We start from the raw sequence: 26,461 nt of genomic DNA, 5'->3' as shown, positions 1-26,461 counted from the left end.
ATAAGAGTCTGCTTTTAGCTTCTTGACAAACCCTGAGACAACTTTCCAAGGCCTTTTCCCCACCTTGTGTCAATCTCCCAGTGCCAGTGCTGATGGAGCCCTTCTCTTCCTGCTCCACCGCAGTGCCACCGACAGATTAGGCAAGCCATCATCCACCACCTCACCCACACCCAGCACCTTGGCTGCCCTGATGTTCTGACAACCTGTGGGACAGCTGTGAGAAGGCAAAGGCAGATCTCCAGCACCTCCTCCTTAGGTAGGAGAACAGAAGGGGGAAAGTGAAGTCTCATTCAAGCAGTCACATAGATCTGTGGACATAGTGCGCTCTAGGCTGCAGCTCTTTGGGCCTCACAGCCCAGCATTTTGCTTAGGGCTATGCTGATGCCTTCTGGACACCCTGATATAAAATCCAAATCAGTTACCTCATTCAGATAGCAGTAGCACTGTTTGAGTGAGCCAAGTGACCAATCACTTCAAAGCAAAGTAAACAGGGAGAAAAAAGCTTGCAAGAGTTGGCTTAACCCATGCCAAGAGAAAAGGATGTTTGTTGCACAAATAAAGTGAGTGGGAGCAAGACTTTCCTGCCTGACTGGTGGAAAGGTCCATAAATCAAGACTGGAACTCCCTGCCGCATATATGAATCAATTAAAGCACTCGATGAATCATTTATTTTCAACACAGACAATCAGCAGCCATGGTTTGATGTTCAATTGATTTCTCATTTGTCTTGCTTCTCTGAGTAATGACACATGGCTCAACCCTTACACACTGCATGTCCCAGCTCGGCTGCTCCTAGAGAAGCTCCTCCTGCAAGGCAGCAGTGAGCACCTGTTCCTGACACTTGGTCATTGCACTGTAATGCCCGTGGCTCTGCTCATCTCACTGTCATTAGGACACCAATTCAACTGTGTGGCTTCCTGTAACCAAACAGTTAACTTTAGGGTGTGCAACTTACACAGCCCCAAATATCTGTCCTGAAACAGGAAGGCCTGGCTGCTGCTGCTGGGTGCTCCCCGCTGATATGAGGCGCCACTGGGATGAGGCCAAGACATGCATTAGCATAATCCTTTTATGAAGAGTAAACTGATAAAAGACAGGTGGAAAGAAAGGGGCACACCGAGTTTTTCCATTCATGAAAACAAGATGCTGTGGTGCTTGGCACACTGGGCCAAATGCCCATCTGGGGGTACATGAGCCAAGTACCCCGGGGGCCGTCGAGACACCCAGCACATTCCTGGCCTCTAGAAAATGAGGACCTGAGCTGCCCTGCCTATTCTGGAGCAAAAAACCCAGCAGGTTTCCTCCATACTCAGAGCATTTCCAAATGCCCTTGCTTTTCAACCACTTCCCTGAAGAACTGCTCCAAAGACCTTGGCCACTTACAACAAGGATCGGAGCCCATGGTTCTCCCACATCCACACTCAGGCAGTGTAGCAGAAAAACACCTGCATGTCTGGGGTGGCCCGATGTGCACAAGACGCTTTTAGGGCATTTCAGAGCAAGATGAGCCATGTTCTGCAAGCAGCTCCAGATGCATCTGGAGTGACTCCTCCAAAGTGACTCCTCTGGAAATGACGAGGGACTGCTCCTGTGAGGTTTTCTGCCTGACCTGAAGGTTGCTCTAGTGCTTCCAGTGCATGTGTGCAGCAACATTTTGCCCCTTCATACCAGCCAATCACACTTCTCAGTTGAAACAGGGGGCTGCCCCAGAATGGGCAAGCATTAAAGCCAGACCAGGAATATGAAGGGAAGAAAATATGCCAAGCCAAGAGAGGGCGCCCCCAAATCCTGGGATCCATGGGGTGAAGCTTCCTCCTCTTTATTCTGATACCTGAGCTCCAGCCGCCTATCTCTGTGTGACAAGGACATAAGAGCTGCTTGGAGCCACTCTGTTGGCACACATACCTCCAACACCTTGCCATCCCTCCTTGCTCCCCTGTGGGAAGCATCTTTGCCCTGGTAGGTCTCGTAACACCAAAACACGTGCCCAGCTGGGCTACCCGAGAGCCCTTCCTAGGAGCTCCTGCTCCCAAAGTGGAGCTCCACATGACTCCATCCCTGTGGCAGGTGGTGGTGTCACCTGATGCTCTCCTCCCCATAGCCCAGGAAGTGCTGCAAGTCTTCTCAGGCTGCGGTGACTCACATTGGAGCAGCCGGAGGTGGCTGAGGTGAAGCACAGCCCTGTGACTCACCCACGCTGGATCAACACCCCCTGCCCATGCAGCCATCTTGGGCCCCTCCTCCCTCCTGCTCCAGTTGCCATAGTGCAGGGCAACAACATCAATACAGGAGACTAGGGATGATGCCATCTGTGTAACAGCTCCCCACAGGCACCACAGCAAAGGCATTGCACTCAATTGAGTTGTCTCTCCTTTCTGGGGCACCCAGTGCAGCAAGTGGGGACGCATACTCAAAAATGGGAGAAGGCTGGGAGGGAAAATGTCTTCTTTCTAAAAGGCCTTAACGCATAGGAAATGGTCAATAAGGACAAACAAGTTGAACTGAGAAAAGGTATCTAATCAGCACACACATCTGCGTAGCTCCGGGTTCCACACTAAGCTCTGCTTAAGGCAAGGAGGGGAGAAGAAGGGACAGGCTCAGAGCTCCCCTTCTAAAGGACATCGGTAAATAATCTCTAGATGTTATCACTGCCTCCTTAATTACAGAATGCCCCCACTGGGAAAAGAAAGAGGTTTACTGAAAATAGCTTAAGGGTCAGCAGGAGAAAGAAGAGCTGCAGGATGGCTGCAGGAGGCAACAGAGGGGTGAGCAGATGGGGTCTGTCTGTGTGAACATCTCCTGCCAGAGAGCGAGGAGCAGCAAGTATGGCGGCTTTGACAAGGGATGTTTCTGGTAATGCCCAGTGGCTTCAGGCTTTGTAATTGACCATAGAGAAGATACCTAATTAAAAACAAATGTTTAAACACAGACATGATTTAACTCCAAAACAACTCCCTCTGTCAGGCATGCTTTTTCTCTGACAGAAAAAATGTTGGTCCCCAAGAGCAGCCTGGGAAACCACAGCAATAAAGTCCAGTCCAACCTCATAGAATTTCCCTGTGCCCCAGCAAGCTCCTGCCCAACAGGTTGTAGGAGCAGATTTGGGTCATCCCAGGCCAGAAGGACAGCAGCAGCCCTTCAGCTAGCATCCAGACCTCCTCCACAGCCCAGAGCTGTCACTTCACACTGAGAGTGAGGCTGGCACAGCTGGAGGCCTGGGGCAGCCTCCCCAGTTCCAGCACTGGTCCCTCTGCAGAATCACAGCTCTCTCCCTGCAAGAGCTGCCTCTGAGAAGCAAGAATCTGGTAACAGGAGCTGCCAGCTTGGCACATGGAGCCATAACAGATCCAGTTACCAGCAATTAGACACTCCACCCCGATTAATTTGTGCTAGAAACACTAAGACGGTTCTAAACAGAAAGCTTGATAATCTGTTTGAACTATTTGCCAAAGGTTGGGATAAATTCTCTGTCATTTAAAATGTTGTATATTAAGGCTGGACGTTTTATTCAGAGGTATTTACTGTAGGTTAAGTAAGATTTATTCCAAGAAGTAATTTCATCAAACAACAGTCTGGACTCAGTCGCACAATGGCCCTCTATGATTACTCACATGCCTGCTTTGCCAGTTCATGCTGAATGTTGAAGCTACACATTCTCACCAGTATCTGCTTTGCAGCCTTTACAATACCATCGTTTGCTTTTATGGTTACAAAACATCTCTTGCTGCACTCCCACATGCCCATCTATGATGGGTGACTTCTGTCACATCCCATGCTCTTTCAGATGTCACTGCATGTGGGATGGGGACACCACTGCCTTGGTCTCTGGGTGCTGACATGAACCTGGCGACCTTGCTTGAGCATTGATCTTTTCACTGTAGCCATCTCCATGCTGCCTTGCTCCACCTGTGGACCATCCTGAGCTCTGATCCTGCTCCCTCCCCTTGATGCATGAGTAGTCTCATGCCTTGGAGCAGTGACAAAGATACCAGCAGGAGCTGCTATGTTCCATCCCACACTCCATCCACTGAGTGACAAATCTCTGGCAACAGATCTCATCAAGTCCTTCTGAGGAGCACAGACAGCATATTCCTGCAATGAAAAGATATTGGATAGATTTCTAGGGTTACCAGTGAGCTGCTGCTTTATGCATTTATACTTAAGCATCTGCATTATTCGGTATAAAAATGGTGGTTCTAAGGGTGGATACACTGAGTTCATTATCAAAGCCATGTTGCAAGGAAAGATATGCAACTGAAATGCCACATTTGTCAGGAGATGAGCTGCTTTGTCTTATCCTCATAAACAGGCACCCCATTCTAGAGTACACAAGAAAATCATTGGGAGCATTTACCTTAAGATATTATTATTGGTAAGCTCTTTAAGAGCAGGGTAAGCAAACGCCTGCCAGAAACATTCAGCCATAGCAGATGCTGCCCTGGGGCCGGGGCACATCTGCCTCCTTCCCCAGCTCCCTCTGGGTCGCTGGGGGCACTGCCCTCAAAGCCTGCCCTGGGGTGAGCAATACTGGGCCGGCACACGGTACACACAAGTAAAAAGAGCTCAGTGCAAACAGCAGTGCCTGTGCTCTCCAACTACACTGTGCAAGCCCCCTGTGCTCTCCGTGTGGTGCAGCACTTGCACCAGAAGGAAAACTGAGCACACACTCTCCAAGAGCCATCTCTGGTCTTCTGAGAGCAATCTGCTCTTGGTATTCAACATATAAGAGAAAATCAAGATGCTGCAGCCTCAGCCTGTACTATGAATACTTACATGCTAGGCTGAGATATGATGCAATTCTTTTGCTTGGATGTGCAGGCAAACAACACCCAAATGGCTGCACAAACCTTTTGTTTGTGGCACCAAGATCACAGGTGGGTGAGGCATCCCCGAGCTGAGCGGCTTTTTGAGCTGAGCTGCCGCTGTCCTTTCAATTAGGACTTTACAGACTGGAACCATGGAGCTAAATCACCCACACCTTTAGTTGGGCAAAATTTCCCCATGTCCCCATGAGCTGCTCAGTACTGTGGGGTGCAGCATTAGCACTGGAAAGATGAGATATTGGGCATTAGGAATGAAGTTGGATATTAGGAAAAACTTCTTCACAGAGTGGCAGGCACTGTCATGGGCTGCCCAGGGAGGTTGTCACCATCACTGAAGGTGTTCCAGAACCATATGGATGTGGCACTGAGGGATGTGGTCAGTGGGGGTGGGTTGGTGGTTGGACTGGGTGATCTCAGTGGTCTTTTCCAACCTCTGTGTTACTATAAGATGATTTGAGACGATTCCTTTGCTTGGGGACAGCAACCTCCAGCCATTTGCTCACAAGGACAAAGCAGAGCTACAAAATACAGAGTTGTAAAAGTGAGAAATGGAGTCAGTTTCTGTCGCCCTATTCCCACCACTCACTGAAAGCAGCAGGGAAAAGCGTCAGCTTGCAGGCTTTGCAGACAGTTGTTTGGAGAAGGGCGAACCATGGCAGAAAGGGAGAAAAAATAAAGGAGCAGAACAGCTACCAAAGCCTGCAGAGACACAGAGCACAGAATGGAGTGAGCTGAGGAGTACAGAAATACCAGAGTGTGAAAGGGAGATAAAGAGGGGAGATGAGTTATTAGTAGAAGCTGGAAAATTTAATAGAGCAGGATGGAAAACTGTAACAGAGGAAATAGGAGTGGGAGGAAACAGTCATGGGATGTAAAGGGGCAAATACAGCTGTAAAAGGGTGGGGGGGAAAAAAATCAAAACCACATTTACAATCATCCTTCATCCTGAAACGGGAAATTGAAGATTCGCACAGGGAATAGGTTTGAATCAGTTTAAATGCTGCACGAGAAAGACTGGGAACAAACACATGGAGCTCACAACGTGTCCTTGCTCAGCTGAAGCTGCTCCAACAGTGCTTACAGTGTTCTCTGCAGTGATGGAGCAGGGCCAGGTGCTGGGGACTCCTGGCTTCTCCAGGAGGCTGCGCTTGTAGCTGGGTCAGCCAGGAACAGCCAACGCCCAGGGAAGCATGAGGATGGTAATGATACAGAGAAAAGCTCCACATTCTTCTTGAAAACTTGTCTCAGCTCTGCCTGCTCATTTGTAATCATCACGTTTTTCCTCTTACATCCTCCCCTCATTTCCACAGGCAGCACGCCAGTTACCAGACAGTGATTCAGAACTACTACTTGTGCACGTGTACATTTTAGAAATATATTCAATTCCTTCCTGAACTTGTTCTGGACCACCAAAAAAGATGGAAAAGTTTACTTTTTTGGAAGAAACTATTGAAAGTGCACACAGGCAATCCATTCATTTTTTACCCTGAAGCCCTAGAGAAGAATGAGGAGAAAGAAGCAACCAGAACAATGCGGCTGCAGGTTCATCTCTCTCCTCTGCTTGTCCCAAGAGGTGGCATCAAAGTCTGTCACCCTCCATCCTCCCAAAGAAATAAGGATGGAGCAGAGAAAAGAAGGGGCTATTGTTCAGACCTGATCAAAAGCAGGAGACACATCGCTGCTCAAAGGCAGCCTGTCTGTCCAGCATCCCTGCTTCAGATGGGGCAAATGTTCTCTGCGATATCTCAGTCTTTCCCCTCCCTCCAGACTAGGCCACCAACCAAGCACTTGCTCAACAGCTACAAACCTGATCACCATCTCTGCAATCAGTATAAGAGCATGGCCTCCACGCTCCCTGTGACTCAGTGCAGAACAGAAGGGTACCAGCAGCTGGACAGATTTTTTTGATGTTTTTAAAACCAGAATTAAGTTTCTCGCTGAGACGACGCGTGTTCTGCAGTCTCAGCTTTCAGCCTGGAAAGAGACAGAAGCCAACTATGCGGCAAGGAACCACATGGTGTTGGCTGGAAGCAATTCTGTCTGAGCGCAAGCAGCGGATGCTGGTGGTGATGACACGTGGAGGAGAAATGCTTGGTTGCCACGAGAGCCCTTCACGCATTCTTTGCCTCAGCATCATGCTCTTTGCTGTTGCTGGGCTGTTTGTGCAGATGCCGGCCCTTACAGCACACAAGATTTCCAGGAGGCATCTTTCGGCCAGGAGAACCAGACCGATTTTTACTGCCTTACCAGCAATAAAAAAAAAAAAAAGCACTCTATTTCTGGCTGTTTAGATAGTGACGTGGCTAAAACAAACGCCTTTGTTTCCAGCAGCTGCTAACAATACCTGCAGGGAGCTGTTCCCAAGGCAGTTATCTCTGGCACCGGCGGCAGTAGGATGTAAACAGCATGTATCAAACTAATGGAAAACACTGAATGGCCAAATCTGAAAGGAGCTGTGTTTAGCTGGGCCCCTCTCACTGGGACTGTGTTCTCACAGCAGCAGCACGGATACCTTCTGGAGGGCAGCTCTCCTCGGCACATGGGGATGCGGTTCCAGCCAGGTTGGGACAGCTCAGGGTCAGCAGCCAGGCAGTGAGTGCTGCAATGCGCTCCCGGCCTAGAGCAGGCTCCTGCCCGGCTAGGTCAGAGCCAACGGGCAGTGCTCTGCATCCGTCCACACAACCAGAGCCTAAGATGAGAGAGATACCGGTGGGTTATTTTGAATGACATAGTCCGGACTTGTACACTGTGGGAGGCGTGATGGGAACTCCTTCTGTCTCTCCTGATAATTTAATGAGCTGTTGTAACGAGGGATGCAGTGAGCCCCTCATTTGTATGCAGTTCCCACATGAGATGTGAATATTAAATTCCTCCAAGTATGAATCAGCATCTCTCCTCCTCCCACAGCTCGCTCCTCTATCTTGCAATCTCCAGCAGCTCCACAGCCCCACATGCCCTCATGTCCCCCCGGGCTCCCCGACTTCACCGTCACCCTAAAAGCCATCAAAGGAGACGGACTTGCCTCTGATGATGATCACAAGCACCCGCTGCTCAGCACAACAAAGCCAGAAAAAAGCTCTCGTGTCTTTCTTCAAACCCGCCTGCAGCCCCACAGCCTGTTAGCATTGGAGAAAATCTCATGACATGGGAAATTAAACCTACGGGGCACCGCTGCCTCTGACAGCTGGTAGTTTAAATAATGAATTGGTAATCATAAACCCTTTTGAAATCAAAATGAAGTTTAAAAAGGGAAAAAACATCTTTTGAGACACACCTTTTGATGGCGAAGGGCTTTCCCACGTAGATTCCATCAGCAGCCGTCACTCAGCACTGGCAGACAGCAGGTGTGCGCTGCTCTGTGCGGGAGAGCCACACTCACCCAACGAGAAAAGTCAGGGGCTGAACGAGTTTGCAAATAGCAGTAATTCCAGTCCAAAAAGCCATTCCCATTGCAGAGGGGAGGAAGTGCTCCCCGAGGACAAGGAGGCTGGCTGCCTTTCTTTGCTTTTTTCTTATCTTATGCAATGAAGCAGGGAAAAATCACAGGAGAATGGGATGGAAGGTAAAACTTCAGAATTACAGAGCAGAAATCACCACCTGCTCCTGTAAAACAGGCTGTTCTTTATTTGCAAAGCCCTGGGAGCTGTAACCTGGGATTTCCCAATAAAGTGTGCTAAGCTAAAAGGCATGAAGATAGTGACAGATCCAGACTTGTTATTGCCATGAACATTTGTCTTGGCCACAGCACACAACGTGAACACGAGGCGCTGCATCCACCACCCAATACCTTTCGCATTATACCTGGGCCTGCGCAGAAAGCCCTGCCTCAGGAACATCCAGAAACTAAAGACGAAATGCACATCTGAGTACAAAAACAAGCCTCCTATTTCAAATGCCAGTAGTTCTGCTGCAAAGCCCTTTCTTTGGGGACTTTCCCCAGCCAGTCACCAGTCGCTGGGGATCTCCAGAACCAAAGCCAAAAGTACAACAGGAAAGAGAAAGCTGAAGCCCATACCCAGTAAATGGGAACTTTATTAAACTACCAAGTTACTCCGAAATGTATAAATGCTCCATTAAATACATTCAGTTTTCATTTACACAGATTTATAGAAATTTACATATACCAAAACACATTTAAATTATTTTTCAAGCTCGCTACCAATAAAAGTTTGGTTGCTTTTTTTTCTTTTTTTCTTAATAAAGGAGAAGAGTCAATCATCTGCTCTCACAGATGTGCATACATACATACAGATACAAATAAGGAGAAGGGAGATGCTTTTCTTTCACGTAACCCACAAGGGAGGCAGCATTCAAAAAGCTTATACAGGGTGTTTCGAACAAAAAATTCACCCTTGCCAAAAAGTGGGCTATATAAATTCTCCCTGTGGGACAGACTCAAACAAGAGGCCCTATGTAATACTTTGCGGTGTTTGGGTACGATGTCTGCAGTAAGACATCAGGAAACACTAAGGGCCCCTTACCAACTTCAAAAGACAAAGGTAGCTGTCCCTGATACTAGCCCTTGAGATGCACATGAGCAATTAAACGGCTCATTCTCACTGAGCTATACACTTCCAGCACTGAGGGATAGAGTAGAAAAGCAGATCTACCCTAAGTCAATGCCACTTGTCTGAAGAGATTTCATTTTTATTTTATTCTTGTTTTTATTATTAAATGAGGCTTCATCTGTAAGTGAGTGGAAAGGCAACTCTGTAAATAGGATGCTCAGGAGAACAGTGATCAGTTTCCCCACCTACAAACATTTCCCTTAGGAAGATGCATGGCACGCTGAACAAGTTCTCCCTCATTCTCCGTACCTTAGACTAGCAAGACATGAAAATTCGTATCCGCGGGAAAAAGGAGGTGTTTTTATTTGTAAAAAGCTTATCAAATACTAGTTTAACTCATCCTTTGGAGTATTTAAACATTAAAAACCACATTTGAAGCAACGAAGAAAGTCTACAAAAACATTGTCATGCGTAAGCTCCGTGTTTCATGCTAAATATTCACGTTGACAAGGAGAGGAGGCAGGGAAACCGATGGCTCAATCAGAGCCATTGCAACATTCAAGTAATTTGGTAGTACATAAACCAGTGGAAACATGGAAAAGTAAGAAAGTGCTCAGCACTACAATGCAGCCTTCAAGAGCTGAACTGCAAACATCCTTGATATGTATCATAAATATATGGCACTTCTGTATGACCAAAAGCTGGCAAGTTTGCTTGTGACTGGAACAAGTCAGATGAGAAGTAGTCATCATCCCAGTGATTACTGGTGGCCCTTCCAACGGCCAGCCCTATCTACTTGTGCATGCAAGACAATGCTGCCACATTCCTGGAGAATAAGCCTCCTGGCCAGCAGGAGGTTTTCTCCAGACACACGTACACATTCATAAAACATGCTAAAAATTCTTCAGTTAGGTTAAAGACAGCCACAAACAGCAAATATCCCATTTTACTATTTTTTGGCCAGCAGTTCCCAGTCCGTCCAATTGCCAGCATTGGACTTTGCAACAGGCAAAAAAGAGTTCCTGAATCCAAGGCAGTAGAAACAATGTAAAGCACAATCACCTACATTCATTTTCAGTACTGTTCCACGGGATTCTCTTTGACAGTGAGTAAGAAACCTACAAACACAAACGTTTGAGTCTCAGGAAAAATTTCATGTACACAAAAACTGGCCTTTATCCATGTTTTCTATCATGAAGCACTTCATCTCATAGCTTATCTTCTTCAAACGTTTTGGCTTTTGGTGACCTTCCGTATCACAAATGCTCAAAGACTTGCTGTTACGCTCTTATTCCATCACAGTGGCTTCAAAGACATCCAAATTCTTAACAGAGGATTTAGACCAGAACACAACCAGTTGCCCTTTTCCATTGGTGTGTGGTACATTAAAAAGCACACGATGCCGCTTATCAGCGATGTTAGTGTTTTAAGGAATTCCATAACAGAGACATCCAGTGCAAGAGATATTCTAAGACTCAAAAACCTCCCCTTACTTCAGTAACGGCTTTAGTATTTTACCTATTGTGGTCCGGTTTGCATCTTTCAGTTTAAGAGAGGAGTTTTCCACTGCCCCTTGCTCCTTTGGTGAAGGCTGTGCCTTTGTGCTGACAGTGTCTCCCTGGAGGATGCTTTTTCCAAACACTCTGGCACTATTTGCTCTCTTTAAAGTACTACCTCCATTCTCCTTTGGACTCATATCATCAGAGGTTGCTGCTGGCTTCATTTTAGGTAGCCTCTGGGACACAGACCTGGTAATGCTTGGAGGTTTGGATGAGGTGGAGAGATCCACTTTTGCACGCTTTGAAGAAGAAGCCACTGTATTCCTTGCAAAACTGGGGACAGTGGATGGTGTTTTGGGAGCACTGACAGGGCTAACTTTGGTGTCATCTACAGGGGTCTGGGGTTTCACGCTGGAGCGACACATCTTTGTCTCATCCATCTTCGATTTTGCAGTACTCCTAGCAGGTTTAGAGGCTGGCTTCTTGAGAGCAACTCTGTCCCTCTCAAAATGAGCGCTGCTTGAGGTGACAGTCCCCCTCTGTAACCTTGGCTCTTCTACTGACATGCTGTGCCTGTAAGGACTTCTTGGCAGTGTGTCTGTAGTGCCTCGGACAGAGCTGCGACGAGACAGGCGGCTTTCCACTGTAGTAGTCTCACGAAGCGCCGGCTTGGCTTCTGGCCTTTTCACACTGGTTGGTGCTTTGTTTGACCGAGAAATAGGCACCACTTTCCTCATACTTTCATTCTCAGAGGCATTCAAAGTTCTAACAGGTCTGGAAGAAGCTGTGTGGCTAGGGCGAGTACCACTGGATTTTGAGGAACTTGGAGATCTGTCTTTTAGAGAGTTTCTCTTTGGTCCTATTGGGTCTTTATTTTTTACAGATTTTTCTTTAGAAAGCGAGTGTTTGCTGTTGGCATCGTCCTTATCATTTGTGGAAGCGTGAAGAGACGGATCCTTGGCAGAAGCTGAATTTAGGTTTGGGAAGAGTGTTCTAGGCCTGTACTGAGCACCATTAACAGAAGAGCGTGTTTTGCCAGCCTCACTTCTTACTTCATTGCCTGATGATTTACAGTCATTCCCCTCTTCAGAGTCCAGTGTCAAAGAACAGTCAGTGGTAGTATCTGACATGTAGAACATTGGCCCATCTTCCCTACTTCCCGAAATACTTGTGTCCATCGACACAGGGCTGCTGCTGCCAGGCTCTGAAGTTTCACTCTTGCAACCCACTGCCTTGCCTTTATGGTTGTGGGCCTCTCTAGAGCTTCTGCAAGCTGGAGGCAGATCGTCATCAGCAGTGCTAAGGGAATGCAAGCTTAGATCATCAAGAGTCTCCACATCTGTTCCACCAACATCCTCTAAATATATTAGAGGCGTATCTTCTGCTGGCTTTGCTCCTTGAATATCAAACTTCCTTAATCCTTTAACAAGTTCGTGCTCCTCAATTGCAAGGGCCAGAGCATTTATATCAGCAGACTCCTCACAAGAGGCATTGGAAGCATGCATGTTGCAGTTGGTGCTTCGCTGTGGATAATGGGCACCTGTACTGGTTGAGCCACCAAAGTGACTGGACTGTGCTGGACGCAGCTGCCGCAGACCACCATTTTTCCCTTTGGTTTCAGACTGTTGGTGTAAGTGCAAGGTATTTAAATTGGGATCTCTAGTTTCTTCAGATTCAGTCCAGGCTACATTGGGTCTTACTGGTCGGGTGTTTGCACGGGGAAGGCTGTTAAATTTATTGGGATCCTCTTCTTTTGAAATTTCCAGGAAACTCTGCAACTCTCTGTCTGCAGTAATCCCCAGAGAAAGTCGAGAGCGTTTGGAATTGGGGTTTCTGTATGAAGGGCTTTGAGGTCTCTGCTGCAAGAAGGGAAGAAACTCTTCGAGTCCTTTTTTGGCCAACATTTCCACATCATTTTCACTGCTGCTCCGTCCAAAGCTTCCAAGCTCTCCAGCGGCCCAGGATCGACGTTTCTCCTCCAGCTCCTTTCGCCTTTGCAGATTATGAAGTTCCTGAATCTCTCGTTCCCTGTTTTCCTGACAAGGAAATGCATAAATCCATGTTACAGAGGATGGCATTCTATGCATGAGAACAAGTTAGACAGCTTTATCTTTCCTTTTATTTCATCCTATCAAAGTTAGTTCCTCCTGCTATCACTCTCTCTCCACCCCCAATACATACACACAAAAATTCACCATGGCAACCACAGTGTGCAATCATTAACCATATGGACTGTAGTTCCCTGCATAAATGATGCTTGAGGCACATCAGTCCAATTAACATAAGAAGAAAATGCACAAGTCCCCACAGAGCCTGAAAACTTGATCTGTCAAGCCCAACTAGACTATATGTCCAAGCAAAGAATTGTGGCTGTATACGGAGACCTTTAAGTCTACGCTCAATAGGTTTAGAGAGAGCAGTTTTATCTGGTGAGTAAACTTCTGGCTGAGCATTATATTCTTTTTTAAAAACAAATTTGTCTGACAATCATGTAAGCCACTGCATTCTTTCCATCCTCCCATACTACAACAACTGTTATTGAAGCAGCAAGTGGAGTTTCCAAGGGTTGCTGTTTACCCCCAACTTGAACATAACAGATTGGAAACTTCATGAGAAGACATGACTTGCAAACAAAAGCAAATGAAAAAACTCATACAATGTCTCGTGATCATTACTTAGACATCAACTGATGTCACTTAATAAACACCTCATTCCAGTTTTGGATCTCTTGTTCGCTGCTGGCTTCAAAAATCGACAACTACTGCACAGAAGTTGCCCCAGGCAGGCTGGAGATTTTGGTAGCTAGGCTGAGGGGCTGTGGTTTAGAAAGACATAGAAAGAGGCAGTTTGTGTTTGGAAGACAACATAGTAACACCTTTCTGCTACAATCATTAGCAGAGGTTTACTGTGAACATCAACATTTTAACTGACACCTCTAGATTTCAGATTTAATCTAGGTTAAACTTGAGAAAATAACCTGGAAAGTTCAACAGGAATGAAGAACCAGGTTTTCTTCAGCCAGTACAGCTGCAGCAAAAGAAGAGGAAGGGCTAGTCTTCATAAAGGATTCAAAAATTACAGTTTTTCAGCATGCTAATTTTGTTCCCAGAAAGCCTATGTGGCTGTTCAAAAAAAACCCCACACACCTATGAAGCACTGTTTAGTTTGATTTTCCCATTGTTGTGACAACGGAAGAACTGAACAACTATAAATAGTTGCCTGAAAGCTTTCAGTAAACAAAAGTCTAATGCTGAAGCTCTGTTTGATGAATGGGTTAATCTACACCTCTTAAAGGGGATTTGAGACAACACAGGGCTGTGAAAGATAAGATGCGTTAGAGACCTCAGAAACTCAACAGCTAAGAAAGGATAAAGAAAAAACTTGCATTTCAGGAAAAATGTGGCAGGAGACTTCTTTCACAGGTATGGGATTACAGGATTAACTCTTGACTAATGCTAAAGCTTAACTTCAAATATCCCATTGTAAAGCAAAATAGTTAAAAAATGTTGTAGATGCTATGTTCATGTTCTGTGTTAGACACAGAACATTCTAGCCTCAGCCAAAATATGTTTATGGAGGTTTTATTCAAATGATAAACCTATTTTAAGGACTCGGGAGCATGTTCTAAAATTGCAAAAACTAAAAGTGTTCTTAACATGTGAGACATGCACAGTTGGCCATCACGGTATAAACCATCTCTTTTGACTGCTGGCTCTGCTGTCCACACACTACATTCATTTCTCAGAACTGCAGTCTTTAATTCTTCCGTTAATTTTTTAGGTTAATCCTCACAAAACACTCAGCAAGAAAATCTTTTCAGTATTTGCAAATAAGAGAGTAATTTATCATTTCTGACTACTGCCTACCATAGATAAGAAGAGCAGTCCCCATTGGGCCTTGAAGTAGCAGCCATCCATCAACCGCTTGTATGCGATGTATGATTAAGATTGAAATCCCCAATTCCAAATGACTGAACGTGTCCTTTGTATACTCACGAAGTCACCTCTCACTAAAAAGTCTGCAAGAGTTACTACCATTTTGTTTAATATACTTGTACATTACTGACATGTATAACCACTTGCTGGGTGGTACAGGGTAAACTAAAGGTACTACATACACATTAGCTGTACATTCAGTTAGCTCGCTACTAATCAGGAATGTTTTTCTCTCTTTCTAAACAAAAGATTTTATGCAAAGTGCTGTCAACCACAGATTACATAAGGCAGTAAAAAATAAATCTGTAGATCCACCTAATTCACACTATTTATAAAGTCCTAAACATTATTTCTAACGATAGGCAGACTTCTGTGAACAAAAATCGCAACCGATGCTGACACTACTCCTTGCTACATTTGTCTTAGAATACTTCTCTGGGACCAAGTCAGGCTATGCAGCAAATAAACAGTCATACTTAAGATGAGATCTTTGTACTCTGTTCCACTTTGTGAGCTTTCACCCACAAAAAGCGTTTAAAGGAATAAAGTAGCCACTGCCATCACCATTTTTACAAATACATCAAACACCACAAGATAAAAAAAGCATCCCTTACACAGAAAACAATTCATGTGAACCAGTATTTATTACCAAAGAGTGAGAACTTCATTCCAGGCTCAACAGCCTTGCGGCAAGCTTAACAGTGCTTACCTTAACAGCCTTGTTGAATCTTAAGCAGAAGTCCCTAAATATCTGGAAACATTCATCCAACTTCATAGTTTCTTTGTCCTCACAGAAAAAGTCAATGAGAGCATTTCCTTCCTTTTCTAATTCTCGTTTCTGGTGTTCTAGCTCCTTTAGATGTCTCACAGCAAACTGTAGCAAAGAATATACAATGGCAAACAGAAAAAGTTAAGTAACAACAGGAGATGTATACATTAGGAGCTTATGAAATTTGTAAAACTGTTGTTACAGATTTGTTACAGAGGCCTGAAAATTAAGACTCTGAGGAAGAACTTCTACTAATCAAAGGAAACTTCCAGACATTTCAGCAAAATGATGAAAGAAGGTCAAGGAAAACGCATCAATCAACATGCAAATTCTAGGATACAAACCAGGCAAAAGTACGTAAGTTTGAGCAGAACTGCATAAAGGAACAACCACTGAATTTTTTGTCTCCCTGATTTGCAACATCAGCCATTCACTGTCGTCCTTATGTGATACCACATCTGAGAACAGATGGGACCCCAAAATAACCTGCTGAAGAAAGTTAATTTCCAGACAGATCAGTTTTCTGACACTGTCTAATTTGTGACCCCCTAAAGATTTTGCATGCTGCAGCACTGGATTGTGACTAGGCAGCTGGGGGCACGGGTGACCACTGAAGACAATTTGCTGCCAGGAAATTACTTGGCAAATATTCCAGTAGGGTAGGAACAAATGTGACTTGTTAGCATTTAGGGGGGGGAAAAAAATAGACTGAAGATAAACTGGACAATTGACAAGTGCATACATAGAAAATAAGTTCCTCCCACATATTTCAGTAATTTATTCATGAGGATGAGATAATGAAAGCTGACTTTTAATCAGCTTGGTTATGACTTATAATTTAAAAAACAAAAACCGGAAGTCTTTGTGTAAGGTATGCATTTCTAAAATGATTATTTTTTTTTTCTCAACATTTTTTGGAATGTGGCCTAAACGAGGTTGTAGTGTTACATAAAAAGCAGCTATTAAATTAAAAATGAAAAAAAAATAAATAAAAGCCAAACATGTCAGAACATAACATTAAAGAGTCTGGGTGCAATGGATTAAAGCCAGCGATTCAGAGTGTATGAGGACAGCTATTTCAATCCTAACCCACCCCTTTCTTCATCACCTTCACATCTGAAAAACTACACTATACTTGCAAGTTGAGAATCAGTGTGGGTTAAGTTCTAGATCAATATCTGTTGTTAGTTTTTTGTTGTTGGTGTTTTTGTTTTTTTTTTTTTAACTTTTAATAATTTTCTATAGCATAAAAGAAAAATCATTTCATTGAAGTGCAGTACACATTTCTCCAGGCATCACCATCTACTTGGAAAATACCTACAACTTTGCTTCAAAGTTAAGTGCCACACATACTCATGTCTATGAAGTCATTGAGATACTAAGAAGGCAGAATCTACCAAGTAGTGATGGTATGGCTTAGAATAATATGCTCTGCACAATGGGTAAACTAGTACAGAAAGCAAGATTTTAGCATTCAAGCTTCTAAGAATCCCTCTTCAGTTAATTATTCTCAGCAAAAACTCACATGGTCCAGTATATCATCACAACTGCCCAAAATATAGTTATCTGCAAGTTAAGAAGAAAAGTAAAGACCAACCCAAATTGTCTTATATTTTAACTACTGATCTTTGTCAGGCATTTCACAGGCATTTAACACACTTGCCCAACAAGCCTTGGGCAATGTACACTCCATATCCCTCCCAGTAAAAACACAATCCTTCCAACGCTCTTACTTGACAAACACCATGTAGTTGGAACACCTTTGTACCACTGATATGGTAGACATATTAAAACAATGCTACTGTTTATTGACATGTCTACACAAACTACTTTGAGCTGAGGAATGCTCCTGTATTCAGGCGATGGTAACACATCAACACAGTTAACCTACAAACCTGCAGAAAGTTTTCCATCTGGTAAAAGAGTTTTGGGTCTCGTCGAACGCTGTCTTTAACAGATATTGTCTTGAAAGAGAGTGAGTGGAGCTCTGCTTCGACGTTATCAACTGATAACCTAAAAATGCATATACAGAGAATGCTTATTGAGGAGAAGGATTTGCCCCTAGGTTAGCCACAATATGCTTCAAAACTGATGTTCCACATGAAGTGCAACCTGGCTATCAAACAAGACCTACCTGTTCAGAAAATCTTTCTAAAGTATAAATCGAAAGTTAGGAGAGAGATAAGCTCATTTTTTCTTATTTGCAACTTTAAAAGATTCCCATGGGGTGTGGTTTCACAATTAATTCCAGCCAGTCCTACCCAGCTGTACTGCCTGAAAGGGCAATACCACCCTGTCAAGTGTTTTTTCCCCCTCCCTGGACACTTATTTTCTAGATGGCAGTCATTTTCTGAGCACAGAAAATTAATCTGACAAAAGAATAAATACATTTCCTTCCAGATGGGTCATTTCCTTAGTCCATCTGACTACATGACCGTTCAAATGCCAATGCTAGCACAACAAGGAGTCACACTGCCAGCCAGGGCTGCCCATTTTGGCAACAGTATTTGGCATCATGAAATTGCACGTTACTTTCTTCTAAGTTGTCACAGCAATGCAGCTCATGGTCTCAACCCAGTAGTTGTAACATTTCATCTTTCTACCACATACCATCAGTGGAGCTGCTCCTGTTTTTGGGCACAGGTAACTCAACAAATCTAAGACCACAGGACAGAGCTCTCATTTGATGTAATCTGAGCTGTATCCTGGGAGACTCATTTTCTGCATGATGAGAACTCCCACCCAAATCCCTCAGTCATTTTGCGAATCAACACTTCTAAACCTATGGCATTTCTTTCACAAGAGCACTGAGTTTTGTCTAGGAGCTGATCCACTACTCTTCCAAAAAACTACTTTCAGTCCACCAGCGGCCACACTTTAAAACACAGAAGCTGAAAAATTTGCAGCTGACCACCTGAAGCGCACACGGTGAGACCACGGTGACAGCATGCATAAATAAGCTGAATGCTGGTGTTTTTTTCTGCTTACTTCAGGTAAGCTCCCTGTGCTGGGAAAATCTTGCGTGTTTTTGCAAATGAGAAAAGGCGTAGACGATTCTGCTTTAGAAGGAGGATAAAGGACTACAAGGGAGGAAGGCAAGATAAAAAAACAAGTACATAATGGTGGTTGTTTTAACACGCTCTGATTGGAAGGATTTATGAGGAACTTATACACGACAGTTGTGTCTCTAATAATGAAATATCTTCCTCACACCCAATGGTAAGACATGCATTTTGTTTTGTTTAACTTTCGTGTAGAGTGTGTTCCCTGAACAGATTTCATCATGAGTTACAACAGAACATTTTCAACATTAACAAATGTGATCAAAGAACAAAATGGCTAGAAAAGTACCACCAGTTTTCAGATTCTGCCTGCTCCCCTGCAGTTTGCCAGGGGGCTTGGATGCTGAGAGAAGGTACATTCCTCAGCAGGCCTTCGGGCAGACTGCCAAGAAGGTGTGTGGGTTGGATGGCAGAGAGCCACACAGGTGGTCCATCAAAAATTTTTCCGATTAACTCCATGGCCACTCCTTTCCTCAGAAGACTTCAGAGTTCTTTGCAGATATGACTTAATTTTGCATTAGATATAAGAGATTGGAGCAATTTTACAGCTCAGACAACAATGTAAACAGACTGCCCAAAGGTCAAGGAGTAAGGAAGTAGTGAACTGGGAATAGAACTCTAGGATCACCAGCTTCGAGTTTTGTGCTTCAGATCACAAAATCTCACAAAAGTGAGTACAGTTATCGAGGTATGAATTAGGTTAACATTATGCAGCTAGAGACAATGACATGAAAATACCGAGCCTCAAACCCTTTAGATTTTCCACCCAAGACCAAAATGAAGAAGCAAACCAAATATAAAAACATCTAAAAGAAGCCAAGGCCAGCACCTGTATCAGGAACCAGACTTGCAAGAATGCCGTAGTCTGCTCAGAGACAGATGAAAATTGGTTTAAGAACAAACAGCATCATTCCAATCTCTTAAAAGCAGCAAATATGTGCATATTATTTGACAGAGACAAAACTACAAAACACCTACGGAGATCATGTCAGAAAAAAACATTATACCTGAAGGCACATTGCAGGCATACTTCTGCTAGCAAATGGAAATAAAGCCCTCAAAGCTACAGTAAACATTTGTAAAGATCTCAGGTTTTGTGCCAAGACTTTTTTGAATAAACCTAATTGCTTCACAAACCAGAGTTCCAAGTCACAGCTTAACCATAAGTTTTCAGCTTTCTTTTGACCTACCTGGCGGCCTCATGAACATCCCTAATTTTCTCTGAGAAGTTGAGAAGAGCAGCATCTTTCTTTTGGGCTTCCTGAAACAAACAGAACAAAGCCAAAACACACACAAGCTATTAACATTCCATTGCCACAAAGAAACACCTCAAAGTCCAGCAGTTCCAAAGCCTCTGGGAGTGCACTTAAAGGTTTCTCTCCCATACTCTTTCTTCCAGTTCAATCCTAACACAATTCAGCAGAAAATACTTCTTCAAAGTAAAGGCAGGGATGAGAACTAGAAACAAACAATTCAATTTTGCAGTACACAGCAATAGCTGCTTCTGCCACTGAACACAAAAGACAGGTATGCTGATAGGGAATGCTAGAGAAAGGACAATTTACTGATGCCCACAGTTTAAGCAGATACAAACATCAGTTAATACTCCCTTGTTACCTGACTAGTAATCTCTTAAATCAGTTTGTATACAGTTAACCAAAGTCACCTACGGAAACATTTAAATCTTAAAATCAGGAAGTTTGAAAACAAATTTAAAGAAGGCCACAGAAGCTTAAAAGGTACTTGTTGGCCATCAAGAGCTGAAAAAAAACCCAGCAAACAACAAGGAAACATGCTGCTGAAATGGTTCAGCAAGAAGAATATGAGTATTTGTCAAAAGAAGCCACTTCTACAGCAGAAAAATTCAGGACAGTAAGAGAACAACTACAGTGATGAAATTAGACACACGTAATATTCTATGTGAGATTAGGAAATCGAGTTTGCCATGTATTTCCAATGGACAGGATTGCCAGACATAGGGAAAATAGTGAATTTCGTGCCAGGAGTTGAAAAGCAAAGATCAGAATCAAAGTTTTAGGCCACTTTATGGAGACACATGGCTCCTTCTGTTCTTGATTATCTATGGCTCTAGATTTCTATCAGTTACTTATACCAACAAAATAGCTTTTATATACCAGCGCAACAAAATGCAGCAGACTCATCCCAGGTTTGTTGGCTTTTGTATCTGCCAGCTTTAGCAGTGATGACAGCTTAAATCCAACAGCATTGCCAGCATATCCTCCCTAAAAAGAAAAGAGCAAACAGTTGCAGCGTGTGAAACAAATGGACTGCAATACTAACAAGGAAGTCTGGTCAATCAGACGACTCCATTCTGGATGTCACTTACCGCATTCATAATATTCCCAGCCTGAAGGACCAAGTGCAATATGGAATGCAGCTCCTCACAAGTCATTAACTCTGTAAGGAATAGAAAATTGCTGTCAAACAACTGTTTGTTTAGAAATACACGCACAGTTGCCAAACTCCTCAAGCTTTCAAAGATGAGCATTTTTATTTTAACAGGAATCCATAGTGAACTGAAAATTGGAAAAAAAAAAGGACTCAATAATTCAGAGTTACAACAACAGTTGGCAAACCTCGTGTACATGTTCAGACTTCAGCTTTGCAAGTGTAGTATTTCCAAGGCAACCCATGGCAGCTCACAAAACATTCGGGGTCTAATCCTGAAACGTGCAAAGTATCTCATACAAGTATCCTTACCTCCTACTAAACTTGGTGCAAAGCAAATGTTCTGCACCTCACAGGATCTGTTTGCCATCTGTCAGGATTGGGTTAGGAGGTTATTATTCCTTTTAGGAGACTCATCCGTCAAGTCTCAAAAGACGTCAGGCAATGTTTAAGTTTTCAATGTGTACCCTGCTGCCATTATGAATCACCACTTTATTTCTATGTGATCACCAACTTGGAGTGACGTTTATTTCACTTTAGTGGCATCAGTGATGACTCAGCACAAAGTTATATTCAGTGTGAAGCAGAGTCAAATGGAATAAAAGTGGCACTTAAAGTTTCTCCATCAGAAGCCTGCTTTGCACACATGCCGTTTTTGCAAAATGCACAGTAGTGCACAATCTGAATTCATACACCTTCTCATCTCCCACACATAGGAACAAAAAACAACACACCTGTTGAGGGCAACACCTTAGAAATAAGATACAGACATTCAAAACTGTTAAGAGTTAACAAATGAGCATTACACAAATGGCACAGTAAACTAAGTACCTGAAAATTTGTAAGTCACTATACGGCAAGAAAAATAATGTGAGCTGTTTTTAATGTAATAAATATATTTTACACCAATTAACATAATAGAACATAGAATCCTCTTGATCGCAGTTTATATGTTTTAAAAAAATATTTTACCACAAAGTTCACATTCTACAACTCCTTTACCTCACATTTAACTGCTTAACATAGTACACTAATCTATCATTTTGGAGGCAGACAGCCCTTGTATCTTTGGATTTCAGAATTAGCAGGCTAAAAACTAATTACACAGTCTTTGATCTAACAACATATAGGTGAGAGAGCAAGGGAGAAGAAGGAGGAGAGAATACAAAAGGGAACGCCAAATTTCATAAGGCAAATATGAGAAAGCAATATCTAAAGACTCTGCATAGTGAGTGCCTGCTTAGTGTCATTACGGGATGCATCCATTTGCAGGCTAGATGAGAATCCACCAAGCTATTTAGACCATTCTAACCCCTAGTGATTATCAGCGTTAGAGTTTAAGTAAATGTTCTCTCGGCTTAATTACAAGGAAAGAAACCTGGTAGATAGGAATAGAAAAGTAGACAGAATTCCTAAACAACTTCAGGCTATCAACAAACCCTGAAGTGCAAAGACCAAATGGAGAAGCGCACATGAGTTCGAGTGGACTCAAAACAGGGAAGCTCAGTCTGATTTGCATGACTGGCCTGATGAAGGAGTTGGAGACCAAAGTGTCTCGTCTGGAGGGAATGAATTCATCAGTTCCCAAATGTCCTGGGTGAAGGACATGAAGGACAATAGGGTGCGGCTGCTTTAATACATAACATATTCCATCACATGTGTCTGTTGCTCAAAACAAAGTATAACAATTCCAACGAGCTCCCAATAAAAGGCCAAACTCAAACCTCAGCTTAAGGTAGGGGATGTTTTCCTGAGACAGGAAGGACCAGTCCAATCCTCACTGTTGGGAAGAACACAACAGGTTTTTTTCCCCTTTTCTGTCACTAGAAATGACTACCCTAAGCACCAGTGCTCATAGTTGAATACTTTTACTACTGTGCCTTTCTGCCCTACTAGGAGTAGTTTAGATAATGTCACTGAATATACCAGCAGAAAGCAGGGCTTTCACACTGAGGAAAAGGACAAATAGGTAACTCAAGGTGTCTGAAAAGGTTAGTATTACTAATAAATTAAACTAGGAAATGAGTAATTTTCATGCAAAGAAGAAGATACCAGATTACAGGAAATGGGGACCAGACACAGGGAAATGGTTTTAAGTTAAAAGAGGGAAGATTTAGGTTGGATGTTAGGGCGAAGTTCTTCACTAGGAGAGTGGTTAGGCCCTGGAACAGGCTGCCCAGGGAGGTTGTGGATGCCCCATCCTTGGAGGTGTTCAAGACCAGGTTGGACGGGGCCCTGGGCAACCTGATCTAGTAAAGGCGTATGTTTGGTGGCCCTGCCAGGCAGGGGGGTTGGAACTACATGATCCTTGAGGTCCCTTCCAACCCGGGTCATTCTGTGATTCTGTGATTACCTTAGGAATAACCAACTGGAACATTTTAAAGCTTGTGAAATGCAGAGAACATGAATTCAACAAAAACAGAAAGCAAGGGAACAGCAAAAGAATTAAGTCTCTGCAGTAAAGATTTTAGCCCATCAATACTGCACTCTCAAAAGGTAACTGCATTATAGAGAAATTTCAAAACTACATGGTGATTCTCTCTCTAGATCTCTGAACGTGAGAGAAGCGTAATGACTGGAGTCAACCACAGCGTCAGTGATGCACGAATGAGCAAACTGCAGCCAAAAGACAATGGCTTGTCCTACTTTAGCCACTGACACCTTGGGTTCTGTCAGTATGGGATACACTGTTAGTAGTCTTTGGTCATGAACTAGTGGATCCAAGGCCTGCAGATTTTTTATTTTGGAAGCAAAGATTCACCAGGCACACCCGGACAGCGTTTGTCAGAGGGGAGTTAGCTTCTTTTTAATAGCCAAGGTACCTGAAATTCAAGCTCTCATCTTCATAATACAGACTAATTAACATGCTAACAAAAACAAGAGTATTATACGTGTCCCAACATGCTTAATTACCTTTTGTTGCCTGTCTTATAATTTTCATGTCATCCTGCAGAGAAGCACAGGAGGGTGAGAACTCCCTCTCTAACACCATGGCTTCAATCCTAAGAGCATAGCTGGAGCAACAAACAAACAGGTTTAGAACTGACAGCCAAAAGAGAGTACATCATGAACAAAATAAATCTATTATCTCCTTACTTTGGCACCTGGATTAGCAAATACATGAAGGAATCGGCTTGAGACAGTTTTGATACATCTCCATCAAAGGCTTTTAATTTCTTTACCTAGAAAAGAAAAAAAAAAAACATTAGCAAAAAGTCTTACAGAAGATCAAGATTAACTTGATTCTGGAAGGAAACACCCAGAAAAACAGTAAATTTAGCAAGAGTTGAGAGAGTGAGCTCAATGACTTCACTGCCCAAAGTCCTGTAATTTGCACACATGGTAATCAGGAAAAAAAAAAATAAAATCAGTAACATCACTCTTCTCCTAAAAACCTACCCACATAATCTGATGGAATAAATGTGGTGCCATCACTCTATAACTCATCCACATCCCCAGCTATTCCCTCATACTCACATTCACTCAGTGTAAAAAAGAATGACTGGCCTCCTCACTATGTTTAGGACACTCCGTTTGCCAGTGTCCTCAAGAGAGTTGGTTCTTTTCTTTCTCACTAGTCCATTTGCCATTCTCTAGCTGAGTTTTTGTTCTGGCAGAAAACAGCTGCTTAAGTGATGATCTGAAAAATGATTCTCAACTCTCCAACAACTATGATATACACTTGGGCATAACCTGAAATACTGGGTGTATTTGAAAGTAAACTGTGTTCAGCATTTTGAGCAAAGGACAGACAGCCTAACTCTTTGGCACAATGCAGCTTTCTCCCAGATACTTGATTCAACCGCCTCCAAAACTCCCCTTAAGGATAAAAATTTATGCTCTTGAGTTTTTTGGGTTTGGTGGTTTGTTTTTTTTTTCATTCCCATGAAATATTTTAACAACAAATGCAAGGCTGCATTTTGAAGTTCTTTGTGGTCAGTGCTTTGAGAACAACATTTACATGTTAAGGAAATATCAGTGCATTCATTTTGTCAATCTTCCCTCCCAGCTCCACCAAAATCCATATATTTGCATGATCTGCAAGCCACTGATCTGCCCACGTACTTAGTATTTGTTTATACAGAAGAAATGGAAAATATATGCACATATATTTAAGCATAACTGGGATTTCTTCCACATTTCCCAACACAGAAATCATATCCAACTGCAGAGTTCACTCACAGTTATGCTATTTCTTCATCTTACCAACTTCACATCCACTATCAGTTGTACATTTCCACTGATCAACAGACTAGCTTATCATCCTTCTCCTTTATGGTATTACACCCAATGCCCATCCAGATGGGCTTCAGTTTTAGGAAGCATATTCAGGTACTACGGGAAGAGAACACTACCTCAGGACATTAACAGTTTTCAAGCTGCTCACATTTAGCAAGACACACACAAGTTTTTTTAAATATCAGGCTCTGAATTAATCACTTATTTTTCTGTCTTTACAGTGTTATTTGTTTATTTATTTTTAATACCGATTTATAATGGAAGACAACACGCTATACTAAATCAGAAATGTAAGATGAGCTCTGGAATAGTGGAACAAAAGGATTTGTAAATCACTTTGTTCTGCTTTAATTACATTCTTTTTCCATACCATACAAATACTAGAATTTTAGAGAGCATATTAGCAAAGACAAGACAAAAATTAGAAATAATAAAATTGGAATAATAAAACTTCCTTAATATACCTTAAAACAAATGAAGAAAAAAAAAACCAAAACAAAACACAAAAACATTTGTAACACAAAAGGAAAACTCTAATCAAAAGAGCAATTTTTATTCAGGCTATCTAACTTGATTTCCTAACCTGCCATTTAACTCAAGATACTCGGACAAAAGCTCCTTCTAAAGATAAACTGCATGCCATTTATTTGAAGCCTGAGAAAAGTCCTAATTAACAGAGGCACTCAAGAACCCTGCCAACAAAAAACAGGAAAGACCAGACCTGACATCCTTGATATTTCTAAGGTGCTAAAACAAGAAAGAAACAAGACAAACACTTTTTCTCTCTATTACGAAGCAGGGGCGAAAATAATAGATATCCTGAGCTTTGTATGTGGCTCTTTTACCTTCCCAAAAATAACGGTCTACCTCCTCAACAACAAAACCTGAAAATGATCTAACTTTAATTGAGGTTGTTGCAAATACTAAAGTTTGCTTTAAAACGACGCAAGCATTTCGGTTTTAGGGGGAAAAGAGAAAAGAAGTGCAACATTGCCCGCAAATCACCAAGGTCAAGATCAGGTAACCACAGTCAGTTATAAGAAGATAAAATTGTAAGATTTAAATGCAGAAGTAGCAAATAAATAAATAAATAAATCCTGAAATAGTCACACAAATATTAACTCATGCTGCCTGTAATACATTTACATTTTGACAGTACTGACTTTTGACTATAAGTAGCTACCAATGTTATCTACGTGAAATGTTTCCTGAGATTT

General features: G+C 42.9%; 1 protein-coding gene and 1 long non-coding RNA gene across 4 annotated transcripts in view; both read right to left on the bottom strand.

Moving 5' to 3' along the window:
- Positions 1–3,517: 3,517 nt before the first annotated feature.
- On the bottom strand, positions 3,518–8,430 carry LOC146761034 (uncharacterized). The gene is made up of 3 exons (XR_014945300.1): positions 8,098–8,430; positions 7,336–7,512; positions 3,518–4,092 (listed from the first exon to the last, which is right to left on the bottom strand). It is a non-coding gene; the product is annotated as an uncharacterized LOC146761034 (long non-coding RNA).
- Positions 8,431–8,826: 396 nt separating this feature from the next.
- The window catches only part of FHDC1 (FH2 domain containing 1), a 33,126-nt gene continuing 15,491 nt past the window's right edge, over positions 8,827–26,461 (bottom strand). For all 3 annotated transcript variants that reach the window (XM_015861329.3, XM_015861330.3, XM_085544993.1), the window contains exons 5-12: positions 24,102–24,187; positions 23,919–24,019; positions 20,944–21,014; positions 20,732–20,839; positions 19,787–19,857; positions 17,430–17,547; positions 15,475–15,639; positions 8,827–12,866 (exon numbers count right to left, since the gene is read on the bottom strand). In XM_015861329.3, the coding sequence (XP_015716815.2) occupies positions 10,821–12,866; positions 15,475–15,639; positions 17,430–17,547; positions 19,787–19,857; positions 20,732–20,839; positions 20,944–21,014; positions 23,919–24,019; positions 24,102–24,187 (2,766 nt within the window). In that variant the 3' untranslated portion in view covers positions 8,827–10,820. The remainder of the gene's footprint in view (positions 12,867–15,474; positions 15,640–17,429; positions 17,548–19,786; positions 19,858–20,731; positions 20,840–20,943; positions 21,015–23,918; positions 24,020–24,101; positions 24,188–26,461) is intronic.

This window comes from Coturnix japonica, chromosome 4 (genome assembly GCF_054131305.1).
Source record: "Coturnix japonica strain WE chromosome 4, WE-NBRP24, whole genome shotgun sequence".
NCBI lineage: Eukaryota > Metazoa > Chordata > Aves > Galliformes > Phasianidae > Coturnix > Coturnix japonica.
This window is presented reverse-complemented; position numbering and strand designations above follow the sequence as displayed.